Source organism: Dromiciops gliroides, chromosome 5 (assembly GCF_019393635.1).
Source record: "Dromiciops gliroides isolate mDroGli1 chromosome 5, mDroGli1.pri, whole genome shotgun sequence".
Taxonomy (NCBI): domain Eukaryota; kingdom Metazoa; phylum Chordata; class Mammalia; order Microbiotheria; family Microbiotheriidae; genus Dromiciops; species Dromiciops gliroides.
This window is the reverse complement of record NC_057865.1, coordinates 96,532,375-96,556,366: the sequence shown is the minus strand read 5'-3', so window position 1 is coordinate 96,556,366 and position 23,992 is coordinate 96,532,375. Positions and strand designations below refer to the sequence as shown.

General features: G+C 36.6%; 1 protein-coding gene across 1 annotated transcript in view; it reads left to right on the top strand.

Moving 5' to 3' along the window:
• CNTNAP2 (contactin associated protein 2) overlaps window positions 1-23,992 on the top strand; it is a 2,668,322-nt gene that overhangs the window by 1,719,395 nt on the left and 924,935 nt on the right. Inside the window, exon 12 of the mRNA XM_043968036.1 lies at window positions 12,603-12,722. Within this exon, the coding sequence (XP_043823971.1) occupies window positions 12,603-12,722 (120 nt within the window). The remainder of the gene's footprint in view (window positions 1-12,602; window positions 12,723-23,992) is intronic.

Below are 23,992 nucleotides of genomic sequence, written 5' to 3'. Positions count from 1 at the left end.
AAAGTGATGTCACATTCCCTGGGTCAGTAAGTAAGGGAACCAGGTATAGAACCAAAGTTTCACACCCAAAGTCTAGCATTCTAGTCACCACACTGCATGACAATTTATTTTTTTTGCAGGGCAATGAGGGTTAAGTGACTTGCCCAGGGTCACACAGCTAGTAAGTGTCAAGTGTCTGAGGCCAGATTTAAACTCAGGTCCTTCTGAATCCAGGCCCGGTGCTTTATCCACTGCACTACCTAGCTGCTCCTACTGCATGACAATTTAAAGAAAGATGAAACAAGTTATCATAGTATAAAGAAAAGAGCAGTAGATCTTGAGCCACAGTATAGAGGTTTGCATTCTAGCTTTGCTAATTAAAACCAATATGACTGGGACAAATAATTTCCTTTCACTGGTCCCGAGTTTCTTCATGTATTAAATTGGATGGTTAGCCTGTGAGCTCTTTAAGATGCTATATAGCTCACAATCTTATGATCTTGTGGAAAGGAAAGAGAGAGTACCAAATTAGAGGAAGAAGGGAGAGAGGTAATTTATCACTTTTGTCAGCAAATTAGTATATAAACATATACAGTAAATATCAGGACAGTTAGGTGGCACAGTGGATAGAGCATGAGGCTTGGAAATCATGAAGACTCCTCTTCCTGAGTTCACATCTGGCCTCAGCCATTTACTAGCTATGTGACCCTGGACAAGTTGCTTTAACTTATTTGCCTCACTTTCCTTATCTATAAAATGAGCTGGAGGAGGAAGTGGCAAACCACTTCAGAATATTTGCCAAGAAAATCCCAAATGGGAAAAATCAGATGCAACTGAAGCAATAAAACAAACACAGTAGATAGTATTTTCATTGAGTTTTGCAAGCTGAGAGAATAGTTGACACAGTGATTACCAGATTCAGGATCCAAAAGGAGTATTGGGGTAATTCTAGGAGAATGAAATTCTTTAAGAATCATTGTAAAACTAATGCCTTGTTATTAGAGTTGTGAACTGATCTAACCATTCTGGAGAGCAATTTGGAACTATGCTTAAAAGGTATAAAACTGCATACCCTTTGACCCAGCAATTCTACTATATGGTCTGTATCCCAAGGAGATCATAAAAAAGGGCAAAGGACCCACATATACAAAATATTTATAGCTGCTCTTTTGGTGATGGCAAAGAATTGGACAATGAGGGGATGCCCCTCAATTGGGGAATGGCTAAACAAGTTGTAGTATATGAAGGCAATAGAATATTATTGTGCTGTAAGAAACAATAAACAGGTGGATTTCAGAAAAACCTGGAGAGACTTACAAGAATTGATGCTGAATGAAATGAGCAGAACCAGGAGAACATTGTACATAGTATCGACAACATTATGAGATGATCAACTGTGATAGACTTCACTTCACTCTTCTCAGCAATACAGTGATCCAAGATCCAAAGGACTCATGATGGAAAATGCTCTCTACATTCAGAAGAAAGAACTGTGCAATCATGATACCGATTGAAACTATACTGTTTGTACTTTTTTTTTTCTTTTCTGAGGTTTTTCCCTTTTTTTCTGATTCTTCTTTCACAACATGACTAATACAGAAATATGTTTAATGTGATTATATAACCTATACCAGATTACTTTCTGTCTTGAGGAGGGGAGAGGTAAGGAAGGGAAGGAGAAAAATTTGAAACTAGAAATCTTATAAAAGCAAATGTTGAAAACTGCCTTCACATGTAACTGGAAAATGCTAAAATATTTTTATGATTTAAAAAAAAGAATCAGTATCAAATCTCTCACTTGGGAACAAAAGAATCTATTTCACCAGTGTAAGATGGAGGAAGCATAGACAGATAGCACTTCTTGGGGAGAAAATTATCTGGGGTGGGGGTGGTGGTCTGTAAGTTTAGTATGAGTCAGCACTGACAGCACAAAAAGCTGATCTGATTTTGGGCTGCATTAAGAAGCACATAATCTTCCAGGTGATAATCCTCCTGTGTCCGCTCCTCTTCACAACTCATCTGAATATATTGTATTTAGTTCTAGGGACCATCATTTAAAAAAAATATTATTAATAAGCTGCAGACTGTCCAGAAAAGAAATCAGGATGGCAAAAGTCCTTGAATCCATGACATATGGAGGGTATATGTATGTTAGCATGGAGAAAAGAAGCCTGGTTGGGGTGGCGAGGGTGGGGGGGTTGGCATAATAGCTCCTTTCAAATTTCTGAAGAGCTGTTATGTGAGTCATTAGTCTTATTCTGTTTGCCCTCAGAGGGCAGAACGAGGAACAATGGGTGGAGGCTGCACAGGGGCAATTTTATATTCGGTGTCAGGAAAAGCTTAATAACAATTAGAGTTGTCCCCAAGTGGAATGGCCTACCTCAGGAAGCAATAGGTCTTCAGAGGTCAGGTGACACTTTGTCACACATGTTTTAGTAGAGAATTCTCTTATGTATGGGACAGATTAGATGTCCACTGTGGTCACTTCTTCTTCTCAACTTCAGTGATCATGTGAAAGCAGCCAGTGTCCAGATTTCAGGAATTATGTCTGCTGAAGAGCTTGTCACATACAAAGAATTCAAAACTTTTGCCTTCCTAGGAAGAATTTAGACTGCCTTTCTTTCCCTTCTCCTGAATGAGTGGTCCTCTTGAGTTGGGGGGGGGGTAACAACCCATCGTAGGGCTATAATTAATAATATTTCACAAAGGAATAATTGTTATTAAGAGAGCATAGCACAGGGTAATCCCACACACCAGGCTGAAGAATACCTGATTAAACAAACTACAGCATTTTCTTTGTGCCCATAATGATACAACTATTCTTGGGGGAGATCCTGCAATTTACTCAGGGCATGCATTCAAGCTTTGCCCCCACCACAAGAAAATCCCCAAAGAGGTAGAGAATAGATGAGGTTAATATTTAAGTGCTAATGAGGACACAGCTATTATACACTTTGCATTGTGCTAATGAACAAAATAATTGCAATGTTGTAGTTGAGAAGTGCTTGGGGAAGAGAGATGGGGCTCTCTGGGGCACTGATGACTCTCTTACCTGTAAAGTCTCATCTTTTAGCTCTGCTCTTGTGGAACCATAGTGGTCAGTTTAACCACGTGTAGTCAGTTCCTGGGAAAACTAGCTCAAGACCTTGACCTCATATTGATTGGTATCAGAAAGGCAATATAATAATTTCATATGGAACCTCTGTCTCTTTGTAATAGCAAAATCTATTTGAGAAACCAGGTTAATACCAGAAGTTAGCTTGGTCATAATAATGGATTCAGTTAATAAGAGAATTGACTCGCCCCAGGAAAACTGGGCACATCCAAGCACTGCTATTTTTCCTTTTGATATAAATTTAAAGGGTCTCTGTTTCTGGAAAAAACTCTCATGTTTTACTCAACTTAATATAAGGTAGCTTAGTCCCAGTCAAGGAAGGTACAGATGATAGAAGTTAATCTTTCATCATTGTAGCCCATATATCAAACCCTTTCTCTTGCTAAAAGATGCCTGATTTAGGGACCTTCCATACCTTCTTTGGCTCATCTACCAACAAAGGAGATACATGAAAGTATTGATATCCATTGTTATTTGGGAGTTTCAGTCATGTCTGACTCTTCATGACCCCATTTGGAGTATTCTTGCCAAAGATACTGGAGTGGGTTGCCATTCCCTTCTCTAGATCATTTTACAAATGAGGAAACTGAAGCAAATGAGGGCTAAGTGACTTATCCAGCGTCACACAGCTAGTCCGTGTCTAAGTCCGGATTTGAGCTTAGGTACATGAGTCTTCCTGATTCCAAACCTGGTGTTCTATCCATTGTGCCATGTAATGGTCCTTATTCATCTCCATATTTCCTCAAAAGATGACCATCAACAAACTTTACAAACATTTAGCATAAAACTAACCTTGTCTAAACACTGAACAAGGCAGGAAAACTCACACTTGAGTTCATAGAAAATCAAGAGTCCCTTTCTCCTTCACTTGATATTTCTAGTTACTCATATTACCTTGGATGTAATTTTATTGAGGGTCTTCAAGGTTGGCTCCCGTGATTCCATCTTTCTTTCACTGGCATTTACTTCTAGCCAGCATCATGGTCCTCAGTGATGCTGTGTCATTTCCCTGACACTTCCTACCATCCATACCTCCTTTCCCTGATACCCTCCACCACTTATGTCTGTTCTTTAGGAGATTGTAACAGCAAGATATTTTATATAGAGCTCTGATCTAAGCTTTGGGGGAGATTAAAAGATTAGGTAAAATGAGATCTCTTATGAAACTTACTAAACCAACTTACTAAACTCTGTAAACCAATGTGAAACAAATAATTATAAAATAAAATGATAGAAAAGAGCATTAGAGTAGATATATGTGGTCTTCCTCCATATATGAAAAGCAAGAATGTGAGTGAGTATGTAGATCAACCAATGATAATTCAACAATAAGGGTAAAATATCATATTATGATTTTATTGTACTTTTCATAATTCCCTCTCTTTTCAGTTCTATATTAAACCATTTGAAATAAAACTCTTCGTTTCCTAAGTATATAGTTTTTCTTTCTTTTTTTTTTTAGTAAATTCATAGAGTTTACAAAGTTCCAGAGATATGAACTATTTGTGCATTTATTTCTGGCTTCTGGCTGCTATTACTTTGTCCTGCTCTGTCCATCTTGTGATTTTCTGTGGCAGTGGATGTGATATTCTTAGGCATAAAACAGAATTTCCTTTCTTATGCATGGAGTTAGTAGTATCTTGAAATGGCTTGTATTAGTAATCCATCCTGGAACCATTTGAATGACTTTTGGGGGTCTTTATCACTGGATTCCATAACACTAAAGAGTTAGAATCAGGCTTGTTTTTGTTTATTTTTTTAAAATGTCAACTAACCCACTCATTTTACAAATGGGAAAACTGGGACTCAGAGAGCTGAAATAATTTTCTCAGGAACACACAGCTGGTTAGTGGTGGAGCCAGGATGAGAGTAAGGGATAAAGGCTCTATAACTGAAAGAGACCTGGGGATGAGAGGGGATGAGGGAGATGCAGGAGTAACTAATCATGGATGGTTCCTTCCTATCTCCAACTGTGTGGGAACAGCTCCAAGGGGACAGTCAGTGTCTTGGGGGAGGAGCTATTCGGGAAAACCAGGAAATCATCTGGGGGACTGACATATATATTGATTGATATTTGGGACACAGGAATAGGGGCTATTAGCATTACAGCAGGAAGGAATCAGCAAATTGGGAAAGCATTTCTGGGTATGCTGTCCAATGAGATCAGAGAGGAGACGGTCCCTGTGGGGTGAAATTAGAGTGAGTAATTGGGTTGGTATTATAAAAATGGTGTTTACGAGGTATCTTAATGCATTAGGACTTGTTTTCAGGCGGAAGGCATGAAGATAGAGACCATGTTGGGCAGGGCTGTGGCCTGATGTCTAATATGCTCCCTCTCCTTATGTTTGGTTTCTCTGCCCACTCCTCCATCACCACATGAACAGTGTATAATAGCAAAGGATGAACTTCGGTATAAAGTGTCTGCCTCTTATATAACATCTGCATAGTTTGCTATTGATCTCTTGGTTTCTGTGCCCATTGGATGACAAAGGCATCACCTCCCCATCACCTTAGTTAGGTTGGTGCAGTCATATAGAGGTCAAAGGGAGCTATAGAAAGTCAAAGATTCATAGCTCTAGACAAGGAAGGAATCTGAAAGATGATGTAGTAAAATATCATCATTTAATTTTATTTTATATTTAAGTTAAATGTTTGTTTAAAGACCGATTCTCTCTATTTTGTCCAGCCTGGAATCATAGGAGCCACTCACAGGCCCTTATCCTACTGAGATCAGGACAAGAATTCTGACCTATTCTACATCATCCTCCATGCCTGTTTAACCCACCAGAAGGCTCACATTTGAATGCTGAATTAATACAAAGAGCCTGTTTAGCTTACTGCTGCACACAATAGCTAGACTTATGAGATCGATCAGCTACTCAAATAGCTGGAATCAACAGGTGGTGTCACTAATGATGCCCATAATTTTTATTTTAAAAATTCTTTTTTCATATTAATTATCATAAAACAAAAAAAATTATGATTTGAAGAATAGAAATATTAGCATATGAAGAAATTGTTGAAGTCCTCAATAGAAACTTTTAAAAGAAGTATAGGGTCATATGAAATTTAAGAAGATAATGACAAAAGTGCTCTTTTTTCTCTCTCCTTGTATACTTTTTTGGTGAATTTAAATAAATGTCTTATTGAAACTCTTAATTTGGAACTTATATACTCCTAATTTTATAAGTGAGGAAACTGAGGCTCAGAAAGAGTACATGACTTGATCAAGATTACACACAAGATATGGTCTTGGACCTCTTTATAGCTCTTGGCATAAGATTGCCCTGGATAGGATACATCCCAACATTGACAGTCATTGAAAACAGAAGAAGACAGAAACCTTTTTGGATCAGCACCGTGCAGTTATTAGGATTCACAATTTCAGTGAAACAGATCTGGGAACTCACTCTAATTGAAAAAGTGGGAAGAGTTATCCTAGATGGTACAGTGTCCTTGATTAACAACAATAGCCTTAAAACAATTCTAGGTGATATTTGGGGGAAATGAGTGATGTGTTATCATTGGGTGATATAGCTTCAATGTTTTCAGCATTAAGGTGCAAGGGCTCTGCTGAAATGTGTGAATGAGTCATCACTTGAGAACCAGGTTGGACTAGGAAGCGGTAGTTTGAGTGGAAATTATAATTCGATTAATGAACTCCAAGACACTCTAGCAAGAGAACCTTGCCCCAGACAACCTGGGATAGTTGATGGACATGTTTTTCCAACTAGGTGGTAGATGGAAGCTTCAAAAGTGGGAGGAGGCACATGGTAGATATTTAATAAATATGTAAAGAATGTATCCTCATGCTTTATGATTCCCATGGCACCAAATTCAGTGATGAGGAGGAGGAGAAAGAGGAGGATATACAGAATACATGGGGTTTTCTTGACTTTCATATCTCAATTTTTAACAGGATTTGAACCTCATTGCCACCGCTCCAAGTATTAGTTTTGAACTACTTGTACTTCTTTTCAGAAAGGTAGAATAATTTAAGGTATTTTATCTGGGACTGGAAGTCCCAAAAGAGAAAAATTACTTTGCCAATAATCAATGGCCTTGATGGGTCTATTTACTTTACCCTCAGTCCAATTACTTTGCCAATATTCAAGAGTTGATTAATCAACTCTTTAGTATTCGTGTTTTAGATCATTCAGGTTTTTCAACAGCCATCTCTTGAGCCACCTGCAGTCTCCAGATTCCACCTCTAGTTTTATGAATGCTTTTCAGATCTGATGTTCATTAATTATATAGGGGAGTTGGGATAGCATTGTTTGTACTTTTAACTGTTAATAAACTCACGGCATGCATAATAATTTTAAGCATAACATTTCCCCCAAAATCTTTGTATGCTTCCAGAAGAATATTCTGCTAAAATATTTTCCATTGTTTAAAATTTGATTTTTCTTCCTTTGGAGTGAGTGGTCCTCAGTGATTCATTCATTCAATTTAAACAAACAACAAAAAGCACCTACCTACCTATCATGTCAGGAAACGAGGCTCCATTCTACACAGAGTTTACATTATATTGAGAGGAGATGCAATATACACAGGTAACAATGATACAAAATAGTATCTAAGTATATAAGGAAGTATAAAATACTTTGAGAGATCATTGGAAGGATGGACTACTTTTGTCATGGGTTAGGGTTAGGATCAGAGAAGGATTTAAGGGGATGACATTTTAAGCAGGCCTCTAAGGACTGGCTTGTAAGGTTTTTACAAGCAGAGGAAGGAGGAGCTGGGAAGGAAGGCTATTTCAGCATCAACAAATGAAAGGAAAGGGGGAAAACTCAGGGCTTAATAAGTCATTTAATTTATTGTTTTATTTTATCTATCTATGTATTTTTTTTTTGGTGAGGCAATTGGGGTTAAGTGACTTGCCCAGGGTCACACAGCTAGTAAGTGTCAACTGTCTAAGGCTGAATTTGAACTTGGATCCTCCTGACTCCAGGGACAATGCTCTATGTACTGTGCCACCTATCTGCCCCATAAGTCATCTAATTTAAATGGAGCTGCATAGTTAGTAAAGGAGGAAGGAAATGGAGAAGGTTGGAAAAAAACCAGATTGGAGTATATTCTGTTTACATGTCCTACATGCCTTGTGATGAAATGTTCTTAGATTTTTTTACAAAGCTATTTTTAAAAGGCTAAATCAACTTTTCAAAATGTTATACCTTTTAGAAACTAAAGTACATTAAAATGACATGTTATTCAAGATGATAATTGCACTAACTAGAGATATTCCCATGAATACAGAAGGAAGGACAGAGCATATATGATTTGGGAGGCTCCAAGTGGATAATTTTGTCTCCAAATAACCCCCCAGCTACATAATAAGGCATCCAAAAAAATCTCAAATTCAGCAATTAACAAATAATTCTTTGGTTTTTACTATGTAAAAGGTAATAATATTTTTAAACAAATGAGGTTGGCTCCTCCTCAAGGAGTTTCCATTCTATTGGTTGGAATTGATATCTAAACAGACAAAGATAATGCAAGATAATTTGAGGAGAGAGAAAGCACTGACGACAAAGGACAATCAGTGAAAATTACCCACAATAGGTGGTACCTAAATGGAGCTATGAAAGAAGAATTCTGGCAGCAGAGATGAAGGAAAAGTAAGTTTTAAACACTGAGAGGAACTTCTATAGCTTAAAAAAAGGATGAGATGGGATCAGTTCAGAGGGGTGGGGAAGAGGAATATTAGTAGTTTGTCTGTAACATAGAGTGCAGGGAAATGGTGGAATAAGACTAGAGAGGTAGGTTGGAACTAAATTGTGAAGTCTTATCAGTTCCAGGATCACATATAACATCCTCTATTTGGCTTTCAAAGTGCTTCATAATTTGACTCCTCCTTACATTTCCAGTCTTCTTATATGTCACACTCCTTCAAATTGCTTTGACCAATAATACTGGCATCTTCACTGTTTCTTGTGTAAGATACTTCATAACCAGACTCTGGGCATTTTGATTGTCCCCTTCTCTGGAATGCTCTCCCTCCTCAGCCTTTACCTCCTGGTCTCCCTGGTCTTTCTTCAAGTCCTAGGTAATGTCCCACCTTCTACTGGAATCTTTTTCTGATCATCTTCTATGCCATCGACTTACTTCTTTTAATGAGCTCCAATATGTACTGAAATTTTAATTATTCTGGTATCTCTGGTATGTTCTCCAATTTATTATTTGTTCTAGATTGTTTTTATTTCATATCCCCCATTAGCCTGTCAACTTTTTGAAGGCAGGGACCATTTTTTTGCCTTTTTATGTACCCCCTCCACTTAGCACAATGCCTGGGAAAAAGTAGGCACTTGATAAATGTTTATTGATGGCCAGGTTAGTGTGCATCTTATCCTACAAGCAAAAGGGAGGCCCTGACGGTTTATGAGAAGGTGTATGTGTTAGGAAGATCATGTTATTAGCTGTCTGCTTGTGAACTCTTTAAGTGAGTTACTGATAAGGAAAATAGGTAATGGATAGCAAAAAATATACAGATATTACTTATACCTTGATACTGAAGTTTAACCAGTGTTAACCAATTGCTCTAAAAGGGTAAACCAAAGGAGCCTAAAAAGAACCTTGATAATAAAACACTAAAATGCCAAGCAAAGATATGACTTCCAGATAAAACAGTGGTTTAAAATAGATGATCTTAAATAAAATCTTTTGAAGAAGCATAATGGTTACTCATGAGTGGTGTTACCTCATTACAGAGAAAAGGAGTGAAGGGTAAAATAAGTATCAAATGAGCTGAACAAAAAATAAGACTCATCAAACTTGTCCAGATGTAACTTAAGAATAAAAATGGAAAGAGGACAACAAATGTGAACAATGAAATAGATCTTCAAGAATTTTTCATACTGACCTTTTTTCACCGCCAATAATCACCATACTTGGACTCCGACTTGACCATTTTTAGTACACTTATAGAGGAGGTGATAGAAATGTTACTAATGGGAGCAAAAAGGGGAGATGCACTCACATGTAAAATGGAAATGATCAAGTATATAGAGAACCAAGTATACATAGAAGAGATCTGTGCTGTATAGATGACAGTTCTAGGAGTGTTAAGGAATCAATTTGCAAAGTATGTGAAGGAATGAAAAGTCCCAGAGCTGTGGGGCAAAAGAAATCTTGATTATTAATTCCAAAAAAAGAGAGCTATCATTAAGAATGTGGGTATCTAACAGCATATAGGCCTACTTACTCATATGATCCCTACATTCTTTAAAGACATTGTATGTGATGATATTAGCAGGGGATAGGCAGGGTTTTGCAAGTGATATCCTATAATGAACTACATCTTGTCTTTCACAAATGACTGAAAGATAAGGAGAATATAAAATCCCTTTGTGCTCAATTATTTATTATTTAAAAGCATGTAATTTGGTGGAACAAAACAGTACATCAAAGTAGGGATTCTTAACCTGGGGTCCATGAAATTGGATTGGAAAAACATTTTGATAACTGTATTTCAGTTGACCTCTCTCTGTACCACTATGTATTTCATTTTATGTATTTAAGAAGATTGTTCCCAGGATGGGTCCATGGCTTTTATCATACTACTAAAAGTCTTGATCACGCAAAAAAAGCTTAATCCCTGCCTTAAAGGTTCTCTTCTATCAGTGTATCTACAATTTGTACACCATAAGCATTCAAAATTGTTTGGAAAACATAATAACATAAATTAAAATATTTAACCAATTCCTGATCAGAAATATCAAGCAAGGCACAAAACAAGGAGACAGATAATTATGACATGTTTCACAGAATCTAAGTTGGAGAGAAATTCTTTGTGTTTGTGGCCCTCCATGTGCTCTTGTTTGGGAATAAAGGCATACTATATCAAGTCCAGTAATCTCCAGAATTAAGAACTGTAATCACTCAAGAATTTGGCCTGACCGCTGAGGTAGGAAAGACCATGTGGTCAAAGACTATCCATCACTAAGTTTATGACATGCAGAGAAAGTTTGAAAAATACATTCATTTTCTTTAAAATATCAGCAAGTGTAGATCACTCATTCAAGAAATTTTATCATGAAAGAAGAAAAGATGGCATGAGAGCTGTAAAGGATAGAAATAACCTTCCAAAGATTTTTTGAGATATCAGAAAACTGAAAATTTTAAAGTATAATTAAAGGTTTTTTTAAAAAATAAAGATAAAATGGTGGAGGGGGCATAGAGGGATAGAATTTTAGTAACTAGATGCTACCCACAAGGATTTATGTGGGTGAGTATCAATACAGGGTAGTGGTGAGGCAAAGAAAACAGGATAAACACCAGGCTCCATAAAGAAAGAGGAAAGATAGAAACCAAAAAGAAAAAAATATATATATTATTCATCAAATTCCATCTCTTTCTATTTCACAGGGGCCATAATAACACTCTTTAAGTGCATTTTTCAGTTATTATTACAGTGAATGGACTAGAATCTTTTTTGCCAGAAAGACTCAGAGTGTGCATATGTGAATTTTAGAAATAAGTTTATTTGCCATTAAAATGCCAATCCAGAGCTGTTAAAAAGTTTTCTTTATAGAATTCTAAAAGAACTTCCATCAGGAAGAAATATAAATGGCCACCTTATATTTCTGGAAAACAGGTGCAGTCCCCTTGAAAAAAAAAATACGTCCACCTCAGCATGGGAACAAGAAGGAAAACAACTAAAAAGAACATATAATTTAATTACACTAGTGTCTCCTTTCTGTGAAAGAGAGATTTGATGCAATTAAAGCACCTGTAACAAATAAAATTTTCCAGAGGATATTTTCTTTACACTTTTTTTCCTGGATAAAGGGGGAGTTAGGATTTACATTATCTGTGCCAATATACTTAGGTTACTTTAGTCTCTTTTTTCCATTCCCTTAGTATCTGGCTGATATCCCGTAACAATGGATTCCCATCCTTCACTGATTATCTGTAACTCAGTGGGGCCTCCCATCCTTATGGATTTTTTAAAATCAAGCCAAGCAGAGAAAGGAGATAATTTATTTTAAAAAAAAGACATGGGGGTGGGGACAGCAATGAGGTAAGATTTAGAATGGAGATGAATGATATCAAACACAAACATTTCATTTGTTTAGTAATTGATCAATTGATAGATTGACTCTAAACTGCAAAGCTGCACCATCTGGTATTATGACAATAGAGAGAAATTAGAAACATCCAATGATTTGCTTGGTATAATTTCCAGATTTGCCCAGAAAAAAATGTTAGCTTTGCAAGAATATTTCATGGTCATTCAAGTGGAATTATCTCCCTCTGGGCTTTTAGGGTAGAACTGTATGCAAATATGATACATTGGCCAAGCCATTGAACTTAATATGGGGAGGGGGCAGGTTGAGAGTAGTGGGAAGAATTATAAGTGAAGAAGGACATTATCTTAAGCAATGTTTTAACAGACTCTAATGCATCATTTTTTGTGTAAATATGAAATGAAACAAAAATAAAAGAAATTTTGGAATCATGGCTTTCATTGTACTTAGGTCAATTTTGGTTTGTTTGTTTGCAGCTATCTATGAACTCTCCTGTGAAGCTTATAAACACCTAGGGAAAACTTCAAATTTTTACTGGATTGATCCTGATGGCAGTGGGGCTCTGGGACCTCTGAAAGTTTACTGCAACATGACGGGTAACTATGTCATATTCATGTTTTATAAAGACAATTTAATGATATGTCAAGAATAAAAGGTTCCAACGAAGTTTAGTTTTGGGTTTTGCTGCATTTTTTATTCCAGCATTTTGACAATTAAAAATTATAAAATGTTGTGATAACCACACAGATGAAATCACAGCTCTACCAAAACCACAAACTAGTTATCAGAGATGTGAAATTGTTCCTGGAAGTATAAAACCCTAGAACATTACAATAAGAAACGTTGTGTTCCAATTTAAGCAATCAATGATATGCATTTAAAAAGTCAATACAAAGAAAAAAAGACCCCAAAGGTAAATATTCTAATACTCTAGTCAATTTAGTGACTGGAGAAAGTGACTGTTGAGGCAATATCCACAGTTCACAGTGCTAGGGATATGGCTGAGGGCTGTGTGATTGGCTTACACAGGCATTTTAATTTTAATCACAGAACCAGCAATTCCTTGTTAAAGTGTGCTATAATCTCATTTTTATTGTCATTCATATTTAAAATTTTTATTTTGGTAATGCAACACAGAGAATGAGAGGTAATATGATAATAGTGGACTGAGAATGGCCAAGACCTGGGTTCAAGTACTACTACCTCTAACAGACTACCTCTGTAACCATCAGAATTGTTAAATCTTATCTTTAGTATCCTGTGACTAAGCTGTCTAAGATAGAGGCATTCAACATGAAGTCCATAAGCCACATTTAGTCCCTAACAATCCTGAACCAGATTTAAATGTGATTAGGCAATATTTAACATAATAAAAGAAATAGAGCAGATTTCATTACATTTTTTATGTTTTTTATTTCATTATATTTTGAAAATAAGTCAATTTGCAGCCTGCAGGGATCCTTATATACAGCCTTTTTGTTTTTGTTGAGTTGTTTCAATCACTTTTGTGGCCTCACTTGGGTTTGCTTTTTTTTGGGGTGGGGGGAGCAGGTACTGAAGTGGTTTGCTATTTCCTTCTCTAATTCATTTTACAGATGAGTAACTAAGGCAAACATGGTTAAGTGACTGGCCCAGGGTCACCCAGCTTGTAAATAAATGTCTAAGGCCAGATTTGAAGTCAGGAGTCCTCCTGACTTCAGGCCCAGTGCTCTCTCTCCACCATACCACTTAGTTATCCCATATACAGATTATTGATATCTTTTCTATTTTATTTTGACACTATTTCTCTAAGACTTTGAATTTGAATCACACTCTTATTTAGAAGAAAGAGTTTTGAAGTTGTAGTGCTAGCTTGTAGTCTTGGGATGGATACGGGAAATCCCAGATCTGCCACTTTGTATATGTGTGACATTGGATGAATCACTTAACCTCTATGGCCCTCAGTGTTGGACCAGATGACCTCTAAAGGTCTCTTCCAGCTCTCATTCTATGATCATATGAGACAGATTGCTAACACTTTCTGTATGAGTAGATGGAATTTAAACAGTGAGAGATCTCTACACAAAGAGAATCAGTGATCTATACCAGTCAACAAACAAAAACCCTGGAAGCATCCTTAGCTCCTACACCATTAGCTTCTTAGGGAAAATCTTAGCTCTTCTTTTTGTCCATCCAGAATTAAGGGAACTTATACATAAACCCTGAAAAAAAATCAGACAACAACAAATATCACTGATTCCCCACAAAAGATAGTTGGGATTTCTCACTTGGGGAACACAAGTGAAGGTTCTCCCAGATCATTCTCATTGCAATATAGGGCTAGAGAATAAGATTCTATTCCTTTACAAAGGCATGGACTTTAAAGGTCCAAGTGTAATTCTGATTCTTTTTTTTTTTCAGAGCAGAATGCAGATTTTTCTATACAGGACCTTCAAAAAGTCTTACTGTGGCTTTAAATTATTAGAATTTATTTATTAAAGCTATTAAACCATGAAACTACATTAAATTTTTTTGGAACACACTATTACATTGGCCCTTGAAAGCTGTTTTCTTTCATCATGCCTGAGTAAGTCAAGTCAACAAGCATTTATTAAGTGCCCCCTATGAATTAGGCACTGTGGATAACTTTACCCTTAGCAGTTGTGGAAACATGTCATCAAGTGTGATCCTCTGGGGCAGCCAGGTGGCTCAGTGGATAGAGCACTGGCCCTGGATTCAGGAGGACCTGAGTTTAAATCCGGCCTCAGACACAACACTTATTAGCTGTGTGACCCTCTGCAACTCACTTAATCCCAATTGACTCACCAAAAATCAAACAAACAAACAAAAAAAGAGTAATCAGCTGACTTTGAGGTTCTGCATCACCTCTATCAAATGGACAAAGATGACAAAAGAAGAAAATTATATATTGGAGGCACTGCAGGAAAACAGGAACACTGGGACTCTATTAGTAAAGCTGTGAATGCAAGCTTTTTTGGAAGGCAATTGGAATAATGCCCCCAAAGTTACTAAGGTGTGCATTACCTTTGATTGGTAGCCCTTTACTCCATACTGAACAAAGGAAAAGGAAAAGTCCCCTCCCCCTCTATATATGTATATGTATACATGTGTGTATGTATGTAATATACATATGTGTGTGTATATATACATATACATATATCTAGAGATAGAGAAATATATATAGCTTTATATGTGTGTATGTATATATATATGTACACACACACACATATATATACATAAATATATATACACACACACACACACACACACACACACACACACACACACAAATACTGTACCAGCCTTTTTTCATAGTATCCAAAAACTTCAAACTAAGGGAGTGTCCCCCTTTTGGACACTGGCTGAACAAATTATGGCATTTGACTGCAATGTAATTTTGTCGAGCCATTAAGAAATGACAAAATGGACAGTTTCAGAGGAAATGGGGGAAGTCTTTTCTTTTTTTTTTTTTTTAGTGTGAGGCAATTGGGGTTAAGTGACTTGCCCAGGGTCACACAGCTAGTAAGTGTTAAGTGTCTGAGGCTGGATTTGAACTCAGGTCCTCCTGACTCCAGGGCCAGTGCTCTATCCACTGTGCCACCTAACTACCCCGGAAGTCTTTTTTCAACCAATGTACATCAAAATAGAATTTCCTTTGTATAACTTTCAAATTAAAGTCTCATTTGCAGTTTGGGATTTCATAGCACTCTGGAGTCCATCTGATTGTTTTCTCTAAGGCTCTTTTGTTTAAAATTACTAACAGTTTCTCACTTTCATGTTCTGATTGAAAAATCAGGGTTCAGCATGGCTTACATGTGGAATTTCCTTAGGTGTACTAGCTTACATTTTTAGTATGCCCCATGTGACCTTCTGTCTTTCTTGTCACTCTGCATTTTCTCTTTATTCTTCCCTCTTTCTTTCATCCCTCCCATTTTCTTCTTGTTTCCTACCTCTACTTCTTGGTTCCTTCCCCTTCTCCCTCATATACTTTTGTTTTGGGTTGATTTTTCTCCCCCAGCCTTTCAAACATAATGTTTTACTTCTGCTCTTCTGATGGTCCTGTCAACATCTCAGGAGTGAGCTTGAACTTCCATTGGTTTATGTCACCTATTTATATGGGCCACTTCCTCTCTCTAAGTCAATAATAGTGCTATGATATTAACAACATGTATATGTACATAATGTAGATATGTGTATTATGAATGTATACATATAATCATAATCTACATATCTATGTATATCTAGTATATATATATACACATTAAGGATCTGAGATTTCATCTCAGTTGGAATACAAACAGCTGACATTTCTTTTATGCTTCATGTTTAAAAGTCTGTTTACATATATTATCTCATTTTATATTCATACATTGTAGAGTTGGTAGTTTGGTTATTCTTACATTTGTGTTACAGATGTGGGAATTGAAAGCCAAAGAGGGTAAGGGACTCTTTCCAGCACACTATATGAATGATGTTTATAAAAAAGATAGTTGGAAGGTCAGAAAAAAGTCATTCATAAGAGGCAGAAAAAAAAGCAGACTTACACGATCTTGTAACTCCTAGGCTGGTATTCATTTCACTACACCATGCTGTTTTTAGATTATTAGTAAGTAATAACAGGGACTAAAACTACACTCAGCAATATGCCTGAACCTCAGGTTAAGACCCTCTGAATTCTAAGCATTGTCATTTGTTTGTGTTTGCTGTCCCCACTCTCCTGTGCAGACACTGCGACTGTGTTCACATTCTGGAAATTTCATTTCGTTTTACAAGCCAAGTAAAAAACATTTTGTGCTCTGGATTATGAAGTGTGAAGCCCAAAGATAGAACACCTACTGGGTTTCTTCTTGCACTAATTTTGTAGTTTTATCAAAAAAGCTATTGAGTTTGTTTACATGATTTGTGTTTTATAAAGCCCTGGGGCCTAGCTGATCAAATTCTATTATCATCCATAACAGTATGAACTGTTTTTTCCTCTTTATTCTAATATTTAGAAGGAGCTGATTACTGTAATCCCTAAACACATTACATAGAATATGCTCAGAACTTTGAGAGAGAGACTTGCTAGAAAAGGGATAACAATTCATTACTGCACGAATTTGACTAGTTCATGGTGCGAAGGCCAATAACTCAACTGTTGTCCCGTCCATGCTACTAGTAGTCTCCATGCAGTATTAAAATTTTTAGAGTTATTATAAGATTATAGAATCAGGACCTAGAGTTATAAGGGAATTTAAGAGTCATTTAATCCAACCACTTCATTCTTCACATAAGATAAATGAGAACTCAAGAGGTAAAATGAGTTACTCAAGGGCAGTGAGCCTCATGGATAATTTCAATTTCTGATGTGTCCCCCCTACTTTATGATAGGAAAAAATAAAACAAAGCAGAACCTGAGGATTTGCATTTTTCTATGCTCAAGGTTATGTAAATTTCTACGAGTTAAGAGACAATGACTCTAAGAACCAATTAGGTATAGTCAGTTCAAATCCTATCTTAGAAAGTAATTATGTGACCTTGAGTATAGCCTCTTTATACTTCAGTTTCCTCCTCTATAAAATGAGAGGAGTAGACCTTATGACTTCTAAGAGCCTTCCTATCTCTTGAAATCAATTCTTCTGTGATCTATAATCCTATGCCTATGAGATATAGTCCACCAGTCTTATTCCTACAACCTGAGTCCAATGCTTGACTTATTCCTTTCCTAAATTTGACAGGTAAAGGAAGACATGGATCTGGATAGCAAAACCATAGTTAAATATCTGGTATAGCAGAGGTACATTAGACTGGGATCTAGAAGAGCTGAATTGAACCTTAATTCTTTTAGCTGACTAGGTCCCATTGGACAATTCACTTTGCCTCACTTTCCTCATCTTCAAAATAAGAGTAATAATACTTTCATTACTTATCTCACAGGGTGGTTATGAGAACCAAATGAGTGAACATATCTAAAGTGCTCTGAAAATAAAGTGCTATGTAAATATTGATGAAATCAGTGTTAACAACTAAGGAACATTGCAAATCTTGCTTATTTGAAATGCTAATTATTGCTATAATGATATTATGTGGAAAGAAGAAGCTAGGAACTTTAAGGATACAGGCAATTTCCCCATATCCTACTTTTTCAAAAGGACTTTCCTGAGCCTCCAATTGAAGTTTTATGTATAAGTGATGACCATTATATTAAATTGTTGAGATCTTCTTCTAGTCTTTGGACCTATTCTTTTGAACCTGAGAGACCATATACAGCTCCTAGTGTTGTGTACTTCAGCCGTGATGTACTATTGTTCTTTAACTAATATTCCAAATTTGGTTCCAGATCATATTTATTACTCTTCTTATACCATAAGTAACACATTTAGCTTATTGTCCTCCTTTACCCATTTTTCGAACTACAGTACTGTAATTATGCAGTATATATTATAGACCTCATTCAGATCCTTTATTCTTGTACATGATAAGTTTACTAGCACTCCCTTAACTCATTATTTATCATTTGGTCAATAGCAACTTCTGCCAAATATTTGTTATCCGCTAATTGTTCAACTAATGCATTTTACTAAGGATATTTTGAAAAATCAAATTGATAGCTAAGTAATTAAAGGATCTGCATTAATTTTAGGTCCTGCTTCAACTATGAGTTTTTTCCCTAATGGAATATTTCCTCTTTCTTTATAGTCTAATTTCTTTCATTCTTTTTTTTTTTTTTTTTTGGTGAGGCCCTTGGGGTTAAGTGACTTGCCCAGGGTCACACAGCCAATAAGTGTCAAATTTCTGAAGCCGGATTTAAACTCAGGTCCTCCTGAATCCGGGCCAGTGCTCTATCTACTACCACCTAGCTGCCCCTATAGTCTAATTTCTAAGAAGCTATGGGAGAAGGGGTTTCTTCTCTATTTACCTCGATTTCTTTGTTTGGGTTGTCTGACTTTGTGGGTCAAGAAATTATCTGTTTAATGATATAGAGAATTCCATCTCGAATTGTCTATAACAACACTACAGAAAATGTGGCTTAAGAATGTTTCAGATAGAAACATTGTGTCACTTAGTGTGTAGCTTATGTGTTTTCAGTACTTCTGTATCCTTTTGGCTTCCCAGTTTTCAATTTAGCCATGCACAGCTTTCTTCATCTGAATTTAAGGACACAGCTTCTTCTTTACTCTGAAGCAAACTCCTTTCGCTATAGACATATCTTAGAGGAAGGTTTTATTATCACAAAAGGTTCATTGACTGACTGATAAAATCCTTTAATCATAGTTTTGGGGCAGGAATTAAAATGGGAAACAGGGAACAAGTGATTTTCACTGAGTCATATATGTAGTAAGAAGGGGAAGTACAATTTGGATTGTGAGTTCCTTTTGGGAAGGGACTGGTTTTGTTGTTTGTTTGGTTTTGGTTTGGTTTGGCCTTTCTTTATATCCCCAGGGCTTAACACAGTGCCTCTCACATAGTAGGTCCTTTATAAATCCTTTGTTGACTGGCTGACTTATACTTTGATATCTTGGTTAGCCTATAGTTACTGTTTTCTGTTCTTTATGAAGCATTTCACTAGACTTGTTCTCTTTCTCATTGTAGGGAATAGTTCTCTCTCTCTCTCTCTCTGTGTCTGTCTCTCTCTGTCTCTCTCTCTGTCTCTCTCTGTGTCTGTGTGTGTGTGTGTCTCTCTCTCCCTCCCTCTCTCTCTCTCTGTCTCCCTCCCTCTCTGTCTCTCTCTCCATCCTCATATTGTTTTCTTGCTCAACTGTTCCCTCCTATCCTAGATAACTCTCCTTTGTTTGAGACCTCTTACACTCAGCCTCATGCCTTTGGTAGCCTCTCACTAGCTACTAGCTGTCTCTGTTATAAAGCTTTCCAATCACTCAGACCCTCCTGCTGGAGTGTGCAGCATTTCAGTTCATCACCATCAGTATAAATCTTTGAATTCAATCCAGTCGTTAAAGCCTCAATTGAAAATCCTAAAACTCACAGATCAAACCAAGTCTTTTAAGTACTCCCTCCCCTTTGTAAGTGATTGCCCACTCAGTGAAGATTCCCCTTTGGATTCTCATTCCACTGATGGTCTCTGACCACCTGTCTTTCTTGTAAACTTCTTTACTCTCTTTCAGCCTTAGTAATAGTGAAATACTGCCACAAAATTCAATGGTATCATCAGTTAAGTAGGTTGAAAGGAAGATATAGCCAACCACAGAGAACTAACTACAAAGTAGTGCCAGGAATTTGAGTCCAAAGCTGGGAGTAAAAAGGTAGGCACAGAAAAAAGATGCTAATTGATATTAAGATATTTCATACACATGAGATTTAGTATAACAGATGCCTCTAACACCATCCTTCCTGAGCATTTCCCACCCTACCTCAACAATCCACCTGTACAATATTAAAAGATAAATCTTCCTAGAAAATTGCTTTTATACTGTCCATCATCATATCATAAAAATCTCAGATGAAGGAGATATCTTGGAGTTTATCAAGTTGAGTCCCTCTCGGTTGAGGTCTGATGAAGTTGAGCAATGAGTCATATTGTAGGTCAATGGCAGACATGGGATCAGAACACGGATCTTCTTAATTCTAGTCTTGTGCTTTTTTTCCATTTTATCCAAGAATCTATAATTGCATAGGGCACTAAGCCATGGTTTCATGGACTGTTATTATAGCAACCTTCATGCTGATCCAAATCATTATTTCCCCTTTTCCGTGCTTCACGGATTCAAAGTGAAGCCTCAAAAATTTAAGAATAAGAGTGGTCATAATGCTATGAACAAACGTCAACAAATCGACTGACTTAGAGACAGTAGAAATAGGTGGGAGGAGATGAACAGAATATTGTTGAATATTGTTTGTTTTGCTTATTGTTCTATGCATTGAGGTTCTATGAAAGGTTGGATAATTTTGGCAGTCTGTGCAACTATCTTCTAGAGGGACTGGTTAATACTTTTGTCAATTAATAATATTTAAGAGCACTCTTTCGTTCTACTTTCTCATTACTTTTCTTTCCTCCAACCCTTGGACTTCAAATAACACTGTTTAATACCTTTCTAATTCCCTTATCATTTTAGTTATTTTTTTTCCTCCCTGTTGGTGTGTAATCTCCAGGACCACATGGGACATATCTAAATAGTTATCTTACCCAATCCATTCCCCAGTGTTCAGTATTCAGTAGGTATGTAATACACATTTACTGGATCAGATTGAACTGTAGTGAGCAAAATTTTAAAGTTGAAAGAGATAGTGTAGGTATGCTTACCTAAAGAGTCTAAAAATTGTTAAGGATGACTATCATAAAAACTGTTTCTACATGAGAATAAGTCTTGAGTGTCATTGTACTGTGCCTTTTTTATTATCTAAATATATATTTTTTACTTTTTCATGGGTTAGAATATCCCAATATACAACTAGATGGTATTTTTGTCACTTTTTTAATAGCCAGAATTCTGTGTATTTGAACACCAGAGAGGAAGCTTAGAAAATATTTAGAGGCAGAACCCAAAGCAAGGTATAAAGTTTTCATGTAGACAAAATAAGTATGTTTGCATCATTCCTGTTGTAGGGGCCAAATTTAAAATGGGGAGAGTTAATTGGGGGGTTCACTGTAATGTTGGGGTTTAGAAAATAATGAGGGACCTCTAGGTCCAAAGTTTCCTCCCCTCCAAACTGCCTTTTTTAGTTATTTCTCCCAGGCCAATAAGAAGATTAACAGCCTCTTTTCCACAAACAAATCAGGTTTTATTAATGGGAATAAAATACACAGCAAAGGTGAAATTAATTAAGCCAATGACAAGGGAATAGGGAAAGACGAAAATAGATATAAGCTCCCTGGCTCTAGCAAAGGCTAACACAATCCCCAAACTTGCTTCTAACTCAGCCAAATCAAAGAGCTGTACTCGGTTTTTATTAACTCACCAACTGGGAGGTCTGTAGTGTCAATAGGAAACAGCTATGAGGCCTCTCAGCAGTTTGCTCCAGGAAGCTCACAATTTCCTTTTCTACTTTTACTCTTCCTCCCCCAAAAGGGAGGTCCTTCAAGCTGGGTGTGGAGAGTGGTTCCCCTGCTGATATCAGCAGCATATGTCACTCAGGGCAGGCCAGGTATGGCCCATATCCAATCAACCCTAGCCAGTTTCCCAAATAGTACTAGATCATTCAGGTGAGACCCCTGGGCACCTGCCAAATTCCATTATTTTATCACATTCCCCCCTTTGTTTCTTCGAGGAACACAGAGTGTTTCCTTGATGAAACACTGTGTTGGTTTATGCTAAATTGCTTGATATCTGTTGTCAAATATGATTCTGGGTTTAGTTCAGTAATCATCTAGATCGTTCTTTGCTCAGCAGGAGAAGTAATAGTAATAAAACAACTATAGGAATTATGGAAGGCTAGAATAGATTTATTCTTTTTCTTACCTTTACCTCTAGTTTATCTCTTTATTCCATTTTATTCCCTAACCACCTTCCTCCAGTGGTCTCAGGAAAACTGACACATTAGGCCATGTTCAAGTATTGATTTTTTCTAATATACTAATATACTCCATTAGGAGGTTTACTTTTCAGAGGGCTATAGGGGGATTGACTTAAAGATATGCCTCCCTAGTGGTGAAATTTTAAATACAGTGTTCCCTACTTTTGGGTAATTGGTCTTCCTTTCTATTTCACATATTACCTCTATGAAGTTTCACACTCTGCCTAGATGTAAGATGACTCTATAGTGGTGTCACTAAAAATCTAATAAATGTCTTATGAGATTTTCTTTTTCAATTCTTCTTTCTGAAAAGATTGTAGTTGTCTCTGCCACATATGCTGGTCTACATTTGCTTCAATTTAATTCAATGAACAAAAAAACAAACATAAAGCATTTGTTGAGTGCTTCCCATGGGCAAAGCACTATGGGAACATTGGGCAAAAAAGATAGGAACAAGTTACCAAGATGAATAAGATACAGCCCTTACTTTCAAGGTAAAATCAGTTTTGAGTTAGAGGAGACTTTAGAGGTCATCTAGACTTACCTAAATCCCTCACAGTCTTGGAAATATAAGTCACATACACATATAACTGCAAAAGTAGATTGCAACCTCTTTGAGGTCAAAAGCTGTCTTTTGTCTTTGTATCCCTCCCATTTAGCATAGTGCTTGGTACATAGTAGACACTCAATAAATGCTCATTGAGGGACAAAATAGAACGTGAGAAATGCTAAAGACACTAGAAAGAAGAGGAAAGGTTATATGAGCAAGTGGCATTTGATTTAGTTCTTAAAAGATGGATGAAATTTCAATAAACTTCTTTGAATACCATCTATGTAAGGTCATAAACCAAGCCAGACATGGATAAAAAGAGTATAAATATGAATACTCTACCATCCTTGACTGGAGACAACTACAAGTGGGAAGGATTTCACCCACCTTATTTTTCTAATGGTCTACAAATATTTCAGTTGGTAGAGTTAAAATAGCATTAGAGTAAGAATCAAGACTTGTCATTAAGCTCTACTGTTTTCTAATTTCATTATTTTCAGCAAGTCATTATAGTGCCTTCCTTTTTACTTCCTAATCAGTTAAATGAAGAAGGTGGTAATATTTTCAATACTTGCCTCAGAGTTGGGAAATTTCTTGTTTGAATCATCTTAAATCATTCTTCTTTCTTTGTGTTTTAGACTTTATTAGAACAATCCTTACCATAATTTTGGAATACATTTATCAACTTCAGTTTGTTGGGAATCCAACCTCATTAGTCTCACTTCTAGAATATCATTAAAATAGATTATTTGACTCTAGTTCAATTTGCCTTTTGCCCTCTATGCATATTGATTGTCTCACCTTCCTTGGTAGTAAAATAAAGGAATTAAACAATGCAAAGTGCAAAGAAATTGTCAATATTTGAAG